General features: G+C 42.3%; 1 protein-coding gene across 1 annotated transcript; it reads right to left on the reverse strand.

The window, feature by feature from the left end:
* Nucleotides 1-17,817, reverse strand: sacs (sacsin molecular chaperone). The gene is made up of 5 exons (XM_056284018.1): nucleotides 17,787-17,817; nucleotides 17,483-17,629; nucleotides 14,880-16,365; nucleotides 14,425-14,516; nucleotides 1-11,555 (listed from the first exon to the last, which is right to left on the reverse strand). The coding sequence occupies exons 1-5, from the start codon at nucleotides 17,800-17,802 to the stop codon at nucleotides 1-3; spliced, it is 13,296 nt and encodes a 4,431-aa protein (XP_056139993.1). The 5' UTR covers nucleotides 17,803-17,817.
* Between the last annotated feature and the right edge of the window lie 1,849 nt (nucleotides 17,818-19,666).

Raw genomic sequence — 19,666 nt, forward strand, 5'->3', positions numbered from 1 at the left:
TTATATTTTTTGCTGCACAAAACTTTCAAGTTTTATGATAATCCGTGCAGTGCATTCCATCACTCTCATTGCCACTTCAGACGTGTATCTGTCATTGGGGATCTGTGGAAAGGGCAAAAGATCAGGATACCGAGTTCTTAAGCTGTCCACGCCATATCCCTCTAGGATTTGCACATCACTAGCAAGGCCAGTTAGCTGAGAGTTGTATTCCTCCACCTTCTGTGCCAAAGCAGTTGGCTTCACATCTTTGTCTGACTTTCCTCTAACTGCATAGTCAGCAGCTATCAATGCCAGCTTGGTAGCCAGGTAGCATTTGAAACACACCCACTCATTAGCATTCTTATGAAGGTCATTCCGGGCTGCAGAGAAGTTGGCTCTCGCTTGCCTCAACCACCTGCGGGCTTCCACTGGGTTTCCAACAGACTTGAAAGTTGGGGGCACAAAGAAACGGTTCGAATGAGATGAACCTGCATAGCTAGTGTAGTGTTCCGTAAATTGTCGCCTCTCTGATTTATGACTTGTTGCCTCTTGGTTCCATGATGTATAGAACCTTTGAAATGAGAACTTCTCTGACTGGAAACGGGTTGAAGATGTGGAGAAAGGTCTCCTAGAGGCTCTGTCTGTATTTTGCTGATCAGACAGAGACTGTTTCTCCATCCTATTGATCTCATTCTGTAAGTGCTTAAACACTTCTGTAGCAATTTCCAGATTTTCTGCATTTTTGTCTGGATGCCACTTAAGATACAACCGACGAATTATCTTCTTTCTCTCCGTCTCAGGAAGCTTCCAAGCTTGCTCAATTACTGTTGTCACCTCTTTCAGTATCTCAGGTAGTGCATGAAGCTTGATCTTTTTAGGAGATTGTTTTGGTGGAAGTGGTCTGTGGTTTTCCTTATCTGCAAAAAGAGGTGGCACCATTCGTGGACCATGAGAACGACAATCTGGGCTTGTTGGAGTAGATGGAGCACTGCTATCTCGCATATGAGTACTTTCATCTTGTCTGGAGAATTTGTACAAGTCAAGGGAACTAACTATTTTGTACTCACTATAACCAATGTCAATCTGGAAACATTTTCCAAGAAAGCATGTGTTGTCTTCCTCTTCCTTCTCCACTTCTTGCACAATGATGGCATAAGTGTAGGTAGGCTGGTAGGAACCATAGATATCTCCACCTTCAGAATCTACAAGGTAGCCCACATATTCACCTGGATAAAATACATTCATTGGATCCATAAGGAGTATGTGGTGTATCTCAGCTGGAATAGGAGTTCCAGGGAGAGGAAGTTCCAGTTTTGAAGGCTCTGTTGAGTCATACTTTACACCAAGGTTGTCAAGCTTCTCTGTTATTCTGTAGATGTCATTACATCCTAACATAGCAATGAGATAGGATGTGTCAGATATCAAATTGTCTGTAGCAGACTTCAGTGTCATAGCCAGTGCTAAGAGAAAATTAATGTCTTTGCTATCTGAGTGCTGAATATAAAGATGAATCACAGCTGTCCCATATCGCTTTAGAAAGGCAAGTGTTTCACTGCGGCTGTGTGGGATGGGACTGCATCCTTTGACCCTTAACGTTGTCTGGAGCTTCTCAAAACAAGATACCTTCAGTCCTTCACAAAGAGCTTTGCAGAGACGTATGGCTTTTTCCTCATTCACCAGGAATGCATTGTCATTCTCATGTTTCATTATTCTGATCAGTCCAGTGATGAACTGCTCAGATGACAGTAATAACTGAAGGCGGCCTTGAAGTGAACAGAGAGCTCCAAACTGGCAGATTCTGGGAGAATCTTCGTCTAGTTGCTCTTCAAGGATGCTACTCAGAAGTCTTGGCCTAAGCTTCTGTGGCAGTAGCATAATTAGTTTTGTATGAAAAGCATGATCTTTACCCAAATAGCACTGGCTCATGTCTACAAGCATTTGAACACCGACATTGCCCTGAATTCTGCTCTTGTAGTGTGGAGCATCATCAAACACTAAGGCATTAGATTTAGCTAATCTACCATCATGGCTCGGTAGGTAAAATGTCAAATCTCTGAGCCCCTCCAAATCCTTGCGAACTGCCACTGGATCATTTTGGAGACTTTTGAAGAGACCCGAGACAGCCCTTTTCACAGTCCTCATCTCGTTTGGGTCAAGCTGCTTGCCCTCTGAATTTCTGTAAATACGGCAGAGAACTTCAACATATTGTTTCGTTGATACAACATCTTCTGTCCCAAGAAGTTTAAACAGCTGATGAAAGGTACCAAGTTCTAGCGGTAATTTGTATAAGTAGGGCTTGAAGTCAGATTCATTGTCCAAATTAATGACAACTTCCTCAGGTTTCAGTAGTTTCCAACCATCTTCAACCAGGACAAAAGAAACTCCACGAAGCTGGTAACGAAATTCTCTTTTGTCTGCATTGAGGAATTCATAGGTGGACCTTAGAACTTTGTTCCTTGTTTTCACCATTTCATCATCTGGATTGGATATGTTACAAATGTTCTTGCAGTTGCTTATTACTTTCTCCAAGGGTGGTTCCAAGTTGACGTTTAACATGTTCAGCACTTGGTCAAGTTGTTCCTGTCCAGTGAGTTCGTTCCCCTCCTGGTCCTTTATACTTGATGGCGTTGCTTTTTCAGGGAGGATAGGGCAAGATGTCCAAAGCAAGTACATGACATCTGTTTGCTTGAATTTTGGATTTACTTGAGATCCACTGAAACGAATTAGAGGAAGCGTGCCACTCATCTCTTGGTACTGTGAATGAAGCCGAATAAGTTCTGTGGGAGCTCGCTCAGGGCATAAGAATGGTATCATTGAGAGCTCTTTGAGGAAAGCACCCACAAAAAGATCAGTTCTTTCACTGAAAATGTGATTCAAGAGAACATTAACAATAGTTTGTGCTTTTTCTTTGGTCCAGCTCTCTGTTTGAGCTTTGATGCTGACCTCTTTTGCAAACTGAAGAATTTGCTGCTGAGAAACTACATGCTTGAGGCCTATTTTTCTCAGGAATGTTATCCATGAGGTGATAAATGATGTCCCATTTTTGGGCTTAGACACTTGCTCAACTTTCCTAAAAAATTCATTGGGTATGAATGACTTGGCAGGTAGCATAACCTCAAACACTTTCACTGTCTCATCGTAGAACAACCTGGCTGGCTTGAGCCTGTTTGTGTAGTCATAGATGAATGATAGTCCCTCCAATTTCTCATAGAGCTGATCCTTCATCACGCATGACTCTTCCATTGACAAAAGCCTCTCTTTCAAATACACAATGTGTTCAATTTTTGCATCATATGAAAAACTATCAAATTTTGGCAGCAGATGTTTAAGGTAGACTTCCATGTCATCAATTGGTGTACATCCAAGGAAACTGTACAGTTCTTTCAGCTGGGGACATTCAGAGAGAAAGGCAGAGGATGCTGTGTGGGCCCATTTGTCCATGTCTGCAGTAGGAATGCTTTTTGCCAGAACATAGCAAAACCCATAGTTTGCTATGCTAATGTATCTGCCACTGACTGCTTTAAAGCATGGGAGGAGTTTCAGGCTGTGTGCATCTTCCTCTGTGAGATTACCCAGGTTGCAACTGAAATACAACAGAATAGCTTCAAAATCTTTGTCAGTCAAGTTTGTTGCTTTGAATGCTGAATTCTGAATCATGTATTCTAATGCTTTCAAAATACTTGATGGATTATCAATGTTTGCTGTGTGCTGTGCCAGAAAGAGCACGATGGAATTGTCTTTAGCACAGATCTTGTTCACTGCAAGCTGAATGCATCCTGCTTTCATTAGGGTGTGAAACACTTTGTCATTTTGACCATGTGGGAAGATGGATATATTAATCAAGCTGAGTGGTAATAACACATCATGTTCGGGAACAACCAGCTTTTCTCTTGCCATGAATTTGATTCCAGGCAGCAATGCCCAGTCTTTTAGAATATCAAGCACCATGTCAAAATTAAGTCTGCTATTTTCCTGGTCCTCCTTAGCAGCAATAATCTCACTGATGAAGTGCCATGCATTCTTTAGCCAGGATTCACTTGCAAAGCTGTCTCTCCATTTCACAGGGATCTTTGTTCGATACTCTCGTGGAAGAACAGAGCCCAGAAGGTCACCAAAGCTGCCGATATCAAAGGTCTTTGCAACACCTGATTTTAGTAGCATATCACTATACTTCATGTACATTGTGTTCATAAACATTTCTTTCTTTGACAAGATCAACTCATGATGTGTTGTCAGGAACTTTGGTCTCTTGGGATCAAACACCTGAAGCATATTGTCCATTGTCAGCAACAGAGGCAGACCACCTATGTTTATGTCATCCACCTCTACATCTTTGAAGCAGTAGTCGACTAGGAGTTTCAAACTGTGGAAAAGCTTATAGTTTGACTGCTGGAGTCGACAGGGGAGTTTTCCAATTTGGCAAGATGAATCTGCTGATGGGAATGTGTGAAGAAAGTTACGGACATCCTCTGGTGTCACATAACACACTGGGATCCCTGCATCTTCCAGACAAAAATAAAGATTTGTTGTCTCATCACAGCCATGAACCAGGTTGAAGCCAACATCCAGAAGCAAAGTTTTAAGTCGATAAACATTTTCAGCCACAGATTTTCTTGTAATGAGGTTGTATTCTGTGTTTTTCAGGTGCTGAAGCTCATCCTGTAGCAGATTGTCAAAAAAGGCTCTGCCTTTGCTAGCAGTAGATGTGTTCACCCATGAGATGTAAATAACAGAATGCATGTCAGAATTGTCAATTTGTGGTGCTCTAACCACAGGAAGCAGACGCTTCAGGTCAGCATGAATGCGGTGGTACACTGCTTTGACCAGACAGTACCAATCTGGCTGTATATTAAGTCTGCTGACTGGGAAAAAGGACAGAAATTTTCGTAAGGTATCTTTAACAATATGAATTGGGGTTCCTTGTAGTACAGTCATTGTGGGATCAGGACCTGGAAAGTATAGTCGCTTCAGCTGAATTAACAGCTCCACATATGCAGGGGCTATCAGTGATGTCATCAAGTTATTGTTCCAGTCACTTCTTACCCCTACTCCGTTGTCATCTCTCCAGAGATTTCTTCTTGCAGAATCTAATGCAAAATGCCCATTGACATGAATAGGTAAGCCAGTCTCCAGTGAAAGGGGCAGAAAGCAGAAGGCTCTGTGGTTTTTTCTGTAGTTGTGGCTGACACAGGCAGCTACTCCTCCACGTGGAAAAAGAGTTATGTCTTCATTTTTGTGTGCTGATACCACACCCTTTGAGACATTTTCAATGTTAGCAAAGCCAGAGCGATTGCAAATCATCCATGTAGTCATATTGTCATCGGTGTCCTCTATATCCATTGAGTAGGTTATTTGTTGGACAGGGATAGCTGTCAGCTGCTTCTTTTTAGTCACACTGTCAATGACTGAGGCATGAAACTGCTTGCGCTTTAGACGATCTCCGTCTGTTATTTTTGCTGTCACAGAATAAAGCACTTTGAGTTCGCCTGTTGTATTTTCAATTTCACAGATTGATATTTTTTCCATATGGTTGAGGAACATCAGAAGCTCTGCACCATCAGTTTTCAGTTTATCCAGAAGGTTTTGCACCATTCTGTCTGATGCAGGAATAGAACTGATCTCAGATGTCTTTGCCATCTCTGTAGATCGTATGGGGAATCTGAACATTGTGCTTCGCTCTAACTTAAAATTAGCTCCCAAGTACATATTCAGAACATCTGAAAACTGAGATCTGAAGTCAGAGTCCAAATCCCTAAACATCCTTCCAGGACTTGTAGATGTTGCCCCGGGTGCATATCTTGCATGTGGATCAAAGATGCAGAGAATGTCATTGTTTGAGATGAAAGAGGGGCAGTCAGTAATGTGATAGACAGAGTTGAATCCTATACCATATTGTCCAGTTTTACCAGGATTTGCCTCTTTTGTTCCTCTTCCTAGATTCTGTATTCCTCTGACATCATCTTCTGTGAAAGGCTGGTTGTTGTACACACAGAGTGAGGGGCCTTGCATTGGAACCCATTTATCATCAAATATTCTGTCTGAGGGATGGGTCCTGGGATCAAAAATAAAGTAAATTTCAGTGGCTTTAGCATCGTCTGCATTTTGAAGCAGCTCTTTCAGCATTTCTTTCTCTGATGGGTATGCATTGAGAATGCTTTTGATCCTGCTTGTGAGTTTCTCTTTCTGTCCAAACTCACTCCCAAGTGTAGTAAAGCAGACATTTGAGGCATACCTCTCCAAGGCTTTGTGACGTTTAGGGACTGCTCCTAATTTCACAGCCACCTCTCTAGGAATATCTCCATGACAGTATTTCACTGTAGAGTCTCTGACTTTAATCCAGGGGCAGTCATTATAGCACAGAGACTTTGAAGACTGCAATGTAAGATTGGAGTCTGGGAGAAGAATCTCTCCATAATTTGACAGGCAGTATTCTTGGTTTTTGTCTCGGATCAAGCTCCATATTCCTTCACTAATGACTCTGCGAGAAAGCTGGAAGTTCTCCTCAGTGAGTGACTTTCGCCCACACTCTTGCCTAACAGTTTCAAGAACAGCTGAGAAATTCTCAACTGTAAAGCTTGACTGAACCCCAACATTCTCAAAGAGCTCACGACAACTGTTTCTGTACTTATTTGGGAGCTGATAAAGATATGGGGCAGAATCAAAATTCAGGTGAAATGCAACTTTTGAAGGATTAACATATGTATTCTCAACCAGAATGGAGTTAAACATTTTAAGCTCTTCCACGATTTGTTCCTTTGCACTGTTATCCTGTAGCATCTCCTCATGAAGATATTTGTAACACGCATTGGTTATGTTTTCTTGGTAAAGAGTAACACCATCAAATGATTTAGACAACTCTTTGAGTTGACTGATGACTAGTCCAACTGTGGGCTTTCTTATCAGTCCTAGACAGTCTTTCACAGCCAAAGAGATTGGGCCACAGCCTTTAAAAGATGGTGAGTTCTCATTCAGGATTGGCTTCTTTAAACACACTGTGTCCTGATGCTCAGTTGTGAAAAGCTCTCTTGCAGAGAACATAGTTGTGGGGGAAAAGTTATTTCCATGCCATGGTAGGGAAAATCCCGCTGGTCTTGTAAGGAATGGAAGGAACTGGATATCTTGTAGCTTTTCTAAGAGCTCAGTTGCGGCAGGGTCTTTCAACTTAAGTTTTTCGTCAATGAGACTCAGCAATATACTACTGCGAAAGCATGCAGAGATATGATCGTTTTCATTCAGATCAATCACAGATTCAGCACGTTCTATGAGGTCCTCCCATGAGAGATCATCCTTTGCCATACCCAGTTGCACTAATTTAATTAAACACACAGGGTTTAGGTAGTCCTTTATGGTTCCTTCAGGAAATCTTCCATCATCAGTGTTGTAAAGTTTAGCAACTCTCCCCTCTGGGTGGATAAGCCGGGATGGTACTACCAGTTGCTCACTGGGGCCAGAACATGGGATACATGGAGTAACCCTGAGAATAGATGCAAATTCATCCAGCTTTTCATTCAAGACATAATGCACCAAAGGATCTCGAAGCTCTTTGTCAATGTCCTGGATATGAGGGAAAAAGACATCTGAGAAGAACTGCTTCTCTGTAAGCGTGTTTTCCATCAATTTCCCTTTACAGCCAGCATCATCAAAACCTTCCTTGACCCAATCAGGGAGCTCAACAGCACAGAGATTTTGGGAGCTACTCTTCTTAAGGTATTTCAAAAATATCTTGAAGGCAGCAGGACCAATGTCTGGCCGGCAAAGCAAGGAGTCATCAAGGAATCTGACATATTTGATTGATACCCAAGTCTTGCCATCTGAGAAAACCTTAGCTTGGTCAGTGTCTCCCCCTTTAGCTATTTCTTGATACACTCCCTGGCTGATTAATGTGAAGTCATCATGAACCAGACTTGGATCAGGCCATGCTGCATAATAGCTGTAGTCAAGCAATTCCCCACTTTCTGCCATTGAACGTAGCATACTAAGTGCTGCTAAGTATGACTGGACAATTACATGTCTCATGAAGACTGAATTCCATTGTCCTTTAGTGTCTGTCTTCCAGATCTCTTTCCGGTTTGAAGTCACAGCAAAGCAGCCATTGATATGGACTGGTAGGCCTGTTTTGATCCTGAGAGGTAAGTAACAAAATACCTCTCCCATTGGGGTGGTATTTGTCTTTACAGTCCATTTCCGATTCTCCTCCTCTGAAAGCAAAACAGCCACACCTCCACAAGGTACTAGTCCTAACCTTTTTCCACTTTCGCCCAGTGAAAATTTGAGTGCTTCAGTTACATCCATACATGAACAAATGAGCCAGTTTGTAACTTCAACTGCTTTTTGGGGCATTTCATCTGTGAGTCTTCTCGTCTGAACACCTTTAGCAGCCATCTCAAAGTATTGGTTAGGATCTTCCTCTGAGCCTCTAAACAGAGGGGAGTGGAGGTCTACGATGCGTTTGAACACATTGTGAAACTCTTCCACTACAATCCGAATGATGCATCCAGACTTGGGAACATCAGCAGGTACCCTATTAGTGCTTGATACCTTCTTCATGACTTTTGCTGCAGACTTCAGGATGCTCAGAGGTCCATATGAAGCTTTGGATGACCACACACTTTTATTTATGGTGACAACATCTTGGGCTGCAGCTGGGTTTGGCTCCTCAAATTTTAGGTATTTCAAGACCATAGTACCAACATGCTGAGTGAACAAAATGAGTCGGTGGCCACATATACTAAACTCATCAACGAGGGAGTAGATGTCTGTTGTGCTATAGTAGACACTGCTGATTTCACTCATTGAGGCTTCCTGCTCTGTTCTGAATGGTAATCTGAACAGTGTACCCTCATATCTATATGGAGATTCCTGAGCTAGAGGAAGCTGGCAGTTGAAGACATTAATGAATGGTTTGAACTGGTTGGGAAATTTTCTAAGCCTTTTCTGTTGTTTGCTCCAGTTGATTTTAATCCCTGGATTGGACCTGTCTCTGATGTGCTTGCTAATGTGATTGATATTTGGATCAAACATGATCATGAACTCTCTGCTCATTATGATGGGGATATCAGTGATATGATAAACTGAGTTGAAACCCAAGCCAAATTTGCCCACTTTGTCTGCTTCACATCTCTTCATTGATCCACCTAGTCTTGTGATGTTAAGAAAATCTGTGTCTGAGAACACAGAGTTGTTGAAAGACCACAAGGAGGGGCCATGGGAAATGATCATGCCTGGATCTAGCAGGTTCTCTCGAATGTCAGTGTTCTTTCGCATGTCAATCAGGAAACTGCATTCTGTCGCATTGGCATCATCAGCATTCTGAAGAAGTTCTTTAAACACATCTGATACAGATGGGTACTCCTCCAGAATGTTCTTTATTCTCACAGTTAGAGGTTCTCGTTGGCCTGACTGTTCAAAGCCAAGATTCTCTGGGTTTATTAGCCTTGTGCTAAGGCATGGCACTTTCAGCCATTCTGCAGTTTTCATGGGGATGTCATCATGGATTAATATAATGGGCTCTGACACATCATCAAGTAAGTCATTCAGATCGTCAACTTTAATGTCACAGTAGGTGCATTCTTGAATGGGCTTCATAGCCAATTTGCTTGGGTCCTTGTAACAAAGAATGGGCACATGCATGTCAATGTCTACTTGTATCTGGTTGTTGTACAGCCACCTTAGGATGTTGATCAAAAGAAGAAGATCGTGTTTGCTTTCCTCTTTGGTCATCTCTTCTTTACACCTTTGCTGAATAGTGTTGATGACTTCAAACACATGACTTGAGACAACCTCTTCAACTGACCCACAAAACTTAAACAGTTTGTGAAATTTACGAATGGTCTTAGGTAAGGAGTAGAGGTAAGGCTGCAAATCTAGGTCAGGGATGGCCTTCAGTACAGTTTGGCTAGGTGATGAAAATGTTTTCCCTGTCCACACCCAATCAAAAGGCAGTGACTTCATTGCTTCCCTTGCATCCTCGAGGTGAGCTTGCATAAAGCCATAAATCTCAAAAAGGATTTGTTGGAACTGATACCAGTCCTCTGTGGTGAATGCTTGAGATTTATGCCAATCGTTCACTGCTTTTAGGTGCTGTAATACCTGGTCTACCTGTGGCTCTATAGTTATTTTCAATGCCTTCTTCATGCCTGCAGATGTATGCTCCACAAGTGCAACAGAAGATCCCACAAGTACTGCATGAGATATGTCACTCATCTCAGACAGAGAGCAGATGTTGACAATGTCTCCCATCCAAGCTAGAGATTTGGGGTAATTTAGAGGTCTTTCTTTGCAGACTGGTACCCATTTAAGCTTTTGCAATGATGTCTGAGCATCTGTGGACTTTACCAACTTAGTTTGTCTGTTGAGTATTTGCAAAAGTGTTTTTGCCTTTTTCCTTATTGGGTCCCATTCAGGGTCTTCGCTACTTTGCAATTCCTCTATCTTCATTGCCACTTGGAGTACATCTTTTTCAGTGAGCTGTACTTCATTTTTTAGCCCCAGTTGTCTAAGTGAATGTAGAATGTCAGGGGAAGATATAAATGTATTTGACGGAAACCTGGTTCTCTCCTCCATATAAAACAGATTCTGTAAAATCTCCAATTCAGGGTCAAAGAGGTCTGCAGCTGAGACAGGCTTTTCTGAGGATGAATAAATGAATTTCAGGGCAGAGAGCCACCCAATAATGGATAAGTTTTCATTCTTTAGGAATGACAAATGCTTAAGTGTCCACAGCGTGATCTTATTTATCTCATCTGTTGTGTAGAATCCTTTCTCAATATCCTGAATGATGAGCTTCAAACATTCTGTTGTCGTCACCTGTTCCACGTTTAACATCTTGATGAGGCGAATTGATGCCTCATCACTGCAACTCACAACATTGATGGATAACTTTACAAGTGGTGGACACTTTGCAGTGTGATGTAAAGCTCTGGCTCCCCTCAGTGAGGTATAAATGGGTGTACCTTTCTCTGAAAAGGGCCCTAGTTTTTCAAAGATTGGCAGCTCCAGCAGAATGCGCTTTTCCTTCTCTGTGACATCAGACAGTCCTGCCAGAAAGTCTCTGAGTGCAATCTTTTCCATCAGTGGGAATGATGAGAGTAGACTGGCTATTCTCTGTGTAGATGATCGCTCCATAATTTGTAGTAGTAAGCTGGGTGAAGATGGATGGATATAGTTCTTCAGAAGAGGATGCTGCAAACACGAATCCAGCTTTTTTATTACTACAGCTCCAAGCTTGTTTATGATTTCAAGAAGACTTTCTGAAAGCGGGGCCTCTTCCTCATCTATGAGGATAATGGGTGATGGAGTTTTGAGACGCAAGAGCATAACTTTGTCCTTGATTTCCTTGAGTGGTACATTTGGGATCAAAGGCATATCTTCAAAGATACTTAAATCATCAGCAAAATTAATATAAAGATGTTTCCAAACCATCTTTAGCCAAGAAAATGAAGGGTGTTTCTTTTCTCTGTTTTCAGGGTCCCATTGGACAGCAAAGTCTCTGGTTGGCCAGGCAGTTGATAGGATCTCCTTAATTAATCGAGCTGATTTTTCAGGAGTTAACTCTTGAACCTGAGTGCAGGGTCTCCCTGTTGAAATTATGAACAACAAAACAAAATTAAAATCAAATTATACTCTTCTCATTACATTTGTTGTTAAATAGCAATAATCACAATGTCCATGGAGTTAGGAGTGTTGTTGCTCTGCTATATACATGTCTCTAAATCGTAAAATCCGTGCAAGGTTTTTCAGCAAGAAAGGTAAACTAGTACATATTATGGCATCGATATCTGTTAACGCATTGAATAGTTAGTATGATTATATTCAACATTTCAAAACTTCTGATTGCATCACATAAAAGTTTCAAAGCCTTGCACATGCCAAAACCATATAAACCAATTTATACAGAAATCTTACTCAATGCAGTTAGTGCAACACTAGTCTAAATTTCAATCTTCAGTTAATCTACAGAATATGGCGCTGATGTAAAAATATATCATATCCAAGTCTTAAATCCAAAGAGAAAACTATTTTCAAGAAAATACTAATAAGCAAAAGTCATGAGGCACAAAATGAAACAAGCGAAATAGGAAAGCCTGATTGGTGAATTCCCCTGACTAATAATACTCATTTACACAGTTTCAATTTAAATTTAATTTCCCTACCTATATTCTTTTTTTAAATTCCTATCATCTGTGATTGCTCCCAGAATGTAGTTACTATGGTGCTCATTTCAAACACTGAATTAGTTTGGGTTAATAACAAAAGGGAGAAAAAGTACACACACACACTGGGTTTCCTACCTGAACACCCCCAAAGAAATTGTTGCACTGCAATCAAGTGACATGTTTTAGAGATTTGCAGAGTACTCTCTAGAGTCACAGACAGTTACAGTTTTTCTGTAAGTTTTTTTTAATGTATTTTTTAGTTTGGTTTTTTTACATATCTAATACTCTACGGTTAGCCATTCTGTTGTGACCATATCAACGAATGTTTGCAGTTCCCTTGCATAACTTTTTAACTTGGTGAGCTCATTGTTCTCTAGCACAGCACACAATAAATTTGGTGGCAAGAGACAGCAATTATGAAGTGGCAATTTGAGGCTCTCAGGGACTTCTCTTGGTGAATGAGGAGGCTTTAATTATCCGGATATAATTTCAACTAGTCAAAAATTGTCACTGCCAAGGTATGGCGTGTGGCTGTGTAAAACAACTAACTATAGTGTAGTGTCTTTAACAGGAATTGTACAATATTTTCCACTGAACCGATTTTAGTTTTAGACATTTAAGCATTCTGGGCATCCGGGTGGCGTGGCAGTCTATTCCGTTGCCTACCAACATGGGGATGGCGGTTCGAATCCCTGTATTGCCACTGGCTCGGTCGGGCATCCCTACAGATACAATTGGCCATGTCTGCGGGAGGGAAGCCAGATGTGGGTATGTGTCCTGGTCGCTGCACTAGCGCCTCTTCTGGACGGTTGGGGGGGGGGGACTGGGGGGAATAGCGTGATCCTCCCATGTGCTACGTCCCCCTGGTAAAACTCCTCACTACAACAGAAGCGGCTGGCGATTCCACATGTATCGGAGGAGGCATGTGGTAGTCTGCAGCCCTCCCTGGATTGGCAGAGGGGGTGGAGCAGTTACTGGGATGGCTTGAAAGAGTGGCCAGATACAATTAGGGAGAACCCCCCCCCCCAAAAAACCAAACAAATTTAAGCATTCTAAAACCCAGGATGACCAGCTAGCAATCAATGAACTTAGCTGTGATTCTAGACTAGCTGATCTATTCTACAGTGTAATTGCATAGCAACATTATGCTTGTTATTAGTTTTTAGACAGTTACACTCCAAGAGAAAGAAACGTACCATATGCATCCAAATAAAAAGTAGGTAAAATGCAATGTTTCTGAATTTGTGTAAGTAGCTGTTTCTCATTATAGAAGGAGCGTTTCTGTAAAAAGATAAATTGTCAATTTGGACTATTCTCTCTGAATGGCAAAATTGGCTGTTTGGTGATTATAGTGAATTGTGTAAATGATGTGAGTACAATGTGAAGCAGAAAACGAGCTCTGCAGGGTGAATAAGCCAGTATTATCACTCTCTAGCACTCTGACTGACACACAGGTCATAAATTATCTATCAGCAGTGTACCAAGAACAATGTCCCCCATGGTTTATATGAGAATGAGGTGAGCCAATGCCACAACAATAAGGCGTCAAAGCCCACATAAACTTCAGTCTCTGTTAGGAGTATTTGGTTTCTGAGTAAGACACAAATTTGCCATTCTACTCCCACGTTGTACTATGGGGAAATTAAATCGACAGAGTGATTGATTTTGAATCAGAGATTAACCCATTTCTTATTGGTCTTTATTTTTAATTCTGATAGTGAAACTGCTTTAAATTGCTATGTATAGGTCCTCAGATAAAGTTTCAGATCAATGTTTAGAACCACAGAATTGTTTATGAAATTGGCACGTATTATTTATGTAATTTGTTTTTTGTTTTTTTTGTGTTTTTTTGGGGGGAATTTTTTCCCCCATTTTCTTCCCAATTGTATCCAGCCAATTACCCAATTCTTCCGAGCCATCCCGGTCACTGCTCCACCCCCTCTGCCAATCCCAGGAGGGCTGCAGACTACCACATCCCTCCTCCGATACATGTGGAGTCACCAGCCGCTTTTTTTCATCTAACAGTGAAGAGTTTCACCAGGGGGACATACCACGTGGGAGGATCACAGTATTCCCCCCAGATCCCCCTCCCACCCCCGAACAGGTGCCTCAACTGACCAGAGGAGGTGCTAGTGCAGCGACCAGGACACACACCCACACCCAGCATCCCACCCGCAGACACGGCCAATTGTGTCTGTAAGGACGCCCGATCAAGCCGGAGGTAACACGGCGGTTCGATCCGGCGAGCCGCATGTTGCTGCATGGTCTAAGGGGACATTGATGTAATTACCTCTACTTTTAGCCGCGTTCTTCAGGCCGTTCATTACTGATGGTTTAATGCTCTCCAGTATGAATCGGCCTTCAAGTCCTGGGTACAAAGACCTTAAGACAGAGGAAGAAATAAGGTAAGACATAAAAGTTATATTCTGTTGTTGATCTAAGGCTTTGCATTAAGTTGTGACAGAGGCAGTGTGTACTTGCATTCAATGTCAGTAATTATCTCTATTTGTGTAAGTACATTTTATTGGATGTTGTAATTCACTGGCATTCAACTATGTGCCATGGAGAAATATGTGTATGAAGGTTTTCTTTACAATCGATGGAAGTAAAAGGGAGATTAAATGTTTGAGACAACAGATTTGAATTTTGAAAAGTTAGAAGAATTTCCATATAGTATATAAGTTGCAACCATTTTTAACACTCTTAAATATGGTCACTAAGTACAATCCTGCATTCTGTATGTACCTGGGGTGTTCTTCAGATGAAATATAAACAGCATCCTTTTCACTGACAGGGGATGAAAATGCAGCAAACGTCTCGTCTTGTAGTGGCAGCAGCTCAAGCCCAATGAGGTCACTGTAGCAGGCATCACTCAGCACAAACTCCAGCAACAGTAGCTTTTCCTGGGAAGCGATTTTGTGTTTGGACTTTCTTATCACCTGTCGCACTAAAGGAGGAATCACCTTCTTCACTTCGCTAAGCCCTGTCATGTAGGTGACCAAGACAGAGTTCACAGCTGTAGGCACCTTGGCCACCTGCATTCCTGAGCTTTGGAGGTAGCTGATTACAGTCTCTGAAATGTCATGGTCTGTGTCCAGCTCTGAGAATACAGCCTCGTCTACCCGGATCCAGCTGTCGCTGAGAGAGTAGATGACTGGCTGCTGCAACAAGTCATGAAAAAGAGGCTCAAGGATAGCTTTCCAGCGAGGCTTTATCATGCTGGGGTCTGGCCAAGCCCTGTAAGTCCCTCTGGGGGAGAGCGGAAAGTCTTGGTCTCTCTTTGTCTGGACCCGTTTGATGGCCTCAGTAATGAGAGTAAAATAAGCCCTGGGGATAACTGTTAGAATGAGCAACTCATTCCACAAGGCTGCTGGGTCCCTCCACTGGTCTATCTCACGCCACTTAATACTCCTACGGTTGTCTGTCAGGCCGAAGAAACCACTGACATGAACTGGAAGCCCTGTCTCGCTCTCCTCCCCAGGAGGAAGAGGAAGAAAACAGAAAGCTCTCCCTGAGAAACCAAATGTGGCACCTGTGTCCTCTTCATTGATAAGGGTAAGAGGAAGGGAAATGCCAATGGTGGGGATGAACTTCAGGTCATCTGCCAGAGAGTCCAGTTCAGTACACATCCCTCTGCCCCCTATCCCATTACAGACCAGCCAAGTTGTTCTCTGAAACTCCTTGGCTGTTTCATCCTGGGTCTCGATGTTAACTTGGTATGTGGCACATGTGATGGTGCTGCTGGGCACACCATTACTGTAGCTGTCTATGGCCTGACTCAGTGTCTTCAGGGAATTGGGTCTCTCCAGTTTGTCATCGGTATTCTCTGTTGCTGTTACCTGAAAGAGCATGCGTTCTGTACCATCTGACTCACGAACATGCAGTGAGACCTTCTGAACACTCTTAAGGAAGAGGAGCACAGTATCTGCATCAGCTTTGAAAGACTCAAAGAGCTCCAAGACTTTCTCTTTGTTGTAAATGTTAGCGCTAAGCTGGGAGGGTTTCATGCGGAGTGGGAAGCGGAAAAGTGTCCCGGGAAAGCTGCCATCTTTAATGGTTTTCTCAGAGCTCCCGAACATCCCAACGTAAGGGGAAAACTGGTCAGCAAGTTCTGTTATCTCCTTAATGTCTGTTTTCAAATTCCAGCACTGACCAGATTCATAGAGTCCAAACAGGGTCTGATGGGGGTCCAGCATTCCAATCTGTTCACCACTGAATATGCTGGGAACATCTGACAGAGGGAAAATATAAAAACAGATGAAAACTACATTTTCTATCAATTTAATATGACCAGAAATTCTAGCATATATGTAGGCAAAAATAAAATAAAAATTAGAATTAGACTAGCACCTGTGCATTTGATCTTAAGCCCAACATTATTAACAAATGAATACTGAGAATTACCGAGTTTAACAAGATACATTGGAAACTTTACTACGCCACCATCAAACTTGGTAGATGTGCCATTTCTTAAGTTTGCCTTTAAGTATACACTCAATTTTAATAATAAATGTTGCCCTGCTTGACAACTAAACATGGACATTTATTGTAACTGTCAATTTGTTACGTCATCTCGGAAGAATTCCTAGAGATAATGGTTTCATCTATTGTTCATGTGAGGCTCAAAAAGGTCATTCATGATCTATCTCAATAGCCATTTTGTTGTGACCCAATTATCCTTCACAGAACTCTGGTACAATATGATGTACAACTGGTCACGTTTACTGTAAAAAGTTCATATGTGTCCAAAATTCTGGGACTAAAATTGCATCTACAGCTTACAAGCAGTTCAAAATTTTAAGAATGGAACTAAATACAGTATAATATGTGCAAAAATTCTTAATATGGAGAACTTAGTGCACTGCCTCAGCTGATTTCAGGGAGAAATATGAGTAAACATCTGAAAACGGAAATTTTAGTTCACATTTCAGGAAAACCCACAGCACGGTGGCCCAATGGGGTGGCACGGTGGCCCGGTGGCCCAGTGGCTAGCACTGTCGCCTCACAGCAAGAAGGTCCTGGGTTTGAACCCCGGGGTTGTCCAACCTTGGGGGTCATCCCAGGTCCTTTCTGTGTGGAGTTTGCATGTTCTCCCTGTGTCTGCGGTGGGTTTTCTCCAGGTGCTCTGGTTTCCCCCACCATCAAAAAGACATACATGTTAGGGTTAATACTCCTGTCTGTGCTCCTGACTGAGGCATGGCAAGATGAACAGGAGTTGGTCCCCAGGCGCTGCACTAGCAGCTGCCCACTGCTCCTAGTTACACAGCTAGGATGGGTTAAATGCAGAAAAAGAATTGCCCCACGGGGATTAATAAAAGTAGCAAAAAAAAAGAGAAAGAAAAACTTACCAGTAATATGGTACACAGAGTTGAAACCAATACCAAATCGTCCAACTTTCAAAGGATCGTCTCTTTTCCTGCTCCGCGCAATCTCCTGAATACCATTCCAATCTTCAGCAGTGAACACAGCATCATTGTACACATACAATGCTGGACCTACACCCCAAAAAAGCTTAAAATCAGATCATCCAAGTCTACTTTTATTAATGTGCTTGTGCTGTCACTCAGACCTAAAATATGGACATTAAATATCATAAGGGAAACGCGCATAATATGTAGTTGTAAAGTGAGTAATTTATGATAGTAACTTTACCTTGATATTGAGCCATGTCAGGTGACCACAGTGACTCAACACCATATTCCATCTCATCATACATAAATTTGACTTCTGAGGCTCCAGCATCTTCAGCATTTTGAATCAGCTCCTACAAAAATCACAAAAAACAATCAATGTTTAAAAGCAAGCAATAACAACCTTTTATAAGGTTTGAGAGTAAGTGGACACTGACATTTATTTGAGTCTTTGTTTCACTGAAAGACATCAGTCCTGGATGAAAGCTCAACCTTTCTGTGCAAATATAATCATTGCATGTGCCAATTTGCACCTCCACTAGTTAAACTGCACACACACACACACACACACATCAACAAGAATTCACTAAGTATAGGCCTATTCTTTCTAGGGCAGCAATAGACATCAATAGAAATAGACAGACACCAGCATATTGATGTGTTCTGGGGTCAGACTGGTATGCATCCTGTTCATAGTGAAGCAGATGTTACACCAAAATCTACCACTATCAAAACTTGAGACCATGATTAAGTCTCCTTGTCTTCCTTCCTCTGTCCAGATGACACACCAAGTACCTTCCTAGCTGTCTCCCTCACTAATTCTGCAGTGCTTGCCCAGCCATCCAGCAACTCTTCACGACCACCCAGTGCCTGTCTTAGCTCCTCCCTGAACTCCACACAACAGTCTTCCTTCTTCAACTTCCACCATTTGATCTTTGGCTATACCGTCACTCTCTTCTTCTTCTTAGTTACCAAAGTAATGCTAAAGACCACCATCCGATGCTGCCTAGCTATGTTCTCCCCTGTCACCACCTTGCAGTCTCCAAACTCTTTCAGATTGCATGTCCTGATAAGATATAGTGCACCGTCCTCCAATCTTATACATCACCCTGTGTTCCTCCCTCTTCTTGAAATATGTATTCACCACAGCCATTTCCATCCTTTTCGCAAAATCCACCACTATCTGTCCTTCTACATTCCTCTCCTTGACACCACACCTACCCATCACCTCCTCATCACCTCTGTTCCCTTCACCAACATGCCCATTGAAGTCCGCTCCAATCACAACTCTCTCCTCCTTGGGTACACTCTCCACTACTTCACAATTCTTCTTTCTCTTCCATCTCACAACAAAATGCGGGGCATATGCGCTGATAACATTACACACCTTCGATTTCCAGCTTCATATTCATCACTCTGTCCAACATGCTCTTGACCTCTAACACACTCTTGATATACTCTTCCTTCAGAATTACCCCTACCCCATTTCTCTTCCCATCCACACCATGGTAGAAGAGCTTGAACCCACCTCCAATGCTCCTGGCCTTACTCTCCTTCCACCTGGTCTCTCGCTCACACAGTATGCCTACCTTTTTTCTCTCCATCATATCAGCCAGCTCTCTCCCTTTACCAGTCATAGTGCCAACATTCAAAGTTCCGACTCTCATCTCCACACTCCTACCCTTCCTCCTCTGCCACTGCCTCTGGACATGTCTTCCCCCTCTCCTTATCTTTCACCCAGCAGTAGCATAGTTCACACCGGCACCCTGATGGCCAACAGTACCGGTGGCGGCTGTTGGTAACCTGGGCCTTGACCGATCAGGTATGGAAATCTGATTTATGAGCCGCATATTTGATTTGGGAAAGGTTGGATGCCCTTCCTGACACAACCCTCCCCATTTATCTGGGCTAAGAATGCACTGGCTTGTGCATCCCCAGTGGCTGGGACAGTAAAGTTTAATAAGGGTCATTATCATCACCTGGTAAAGAACGTTTACCAGCTTGTTTGCTATGTTGAGCTATTTTTTTTACTCCAAACCCAAAGGTTTCTGTTTCTAAAGAGTACCACCTTCACCTGTCAGCAATTCAAAATATGGCTGCTTGTGGGGGATTATTAATAAC

Source organism: Lampris incognitus, chromosome 7 (assembly GCF_029633865.1).
Source record: "Lampris incognitus isolate fLamInc1 chromosome 7, fLamInc1.hap2, whole genome shotgun sequence".
Lineage (NCBI taxonomy): Eukaryota > Metazoa > Chordata > Actinopteri > Lampriformes > Lampridae > Lampris > Lampris incognitus.

Bases quoted from the DNA above. Each gene is read 5' to 3' on its own strand.
- sacs (XM_056284018.1), bottom strand. The intron at 14,517-14,879 runs GTACATACAGAA...CTCTGTCTTAAG, and splicing joins TCATCTGAAGAACACCCCAG to GTCTTTGTACCCAGGACTTG. The intron at 11,556-14,424 runs GTAATTACATCA...TAATTTCAACAG, and splicing joins GAACGCGGCTAAAAGTAGAG to GGAGACCCTGCACTCAGGTT.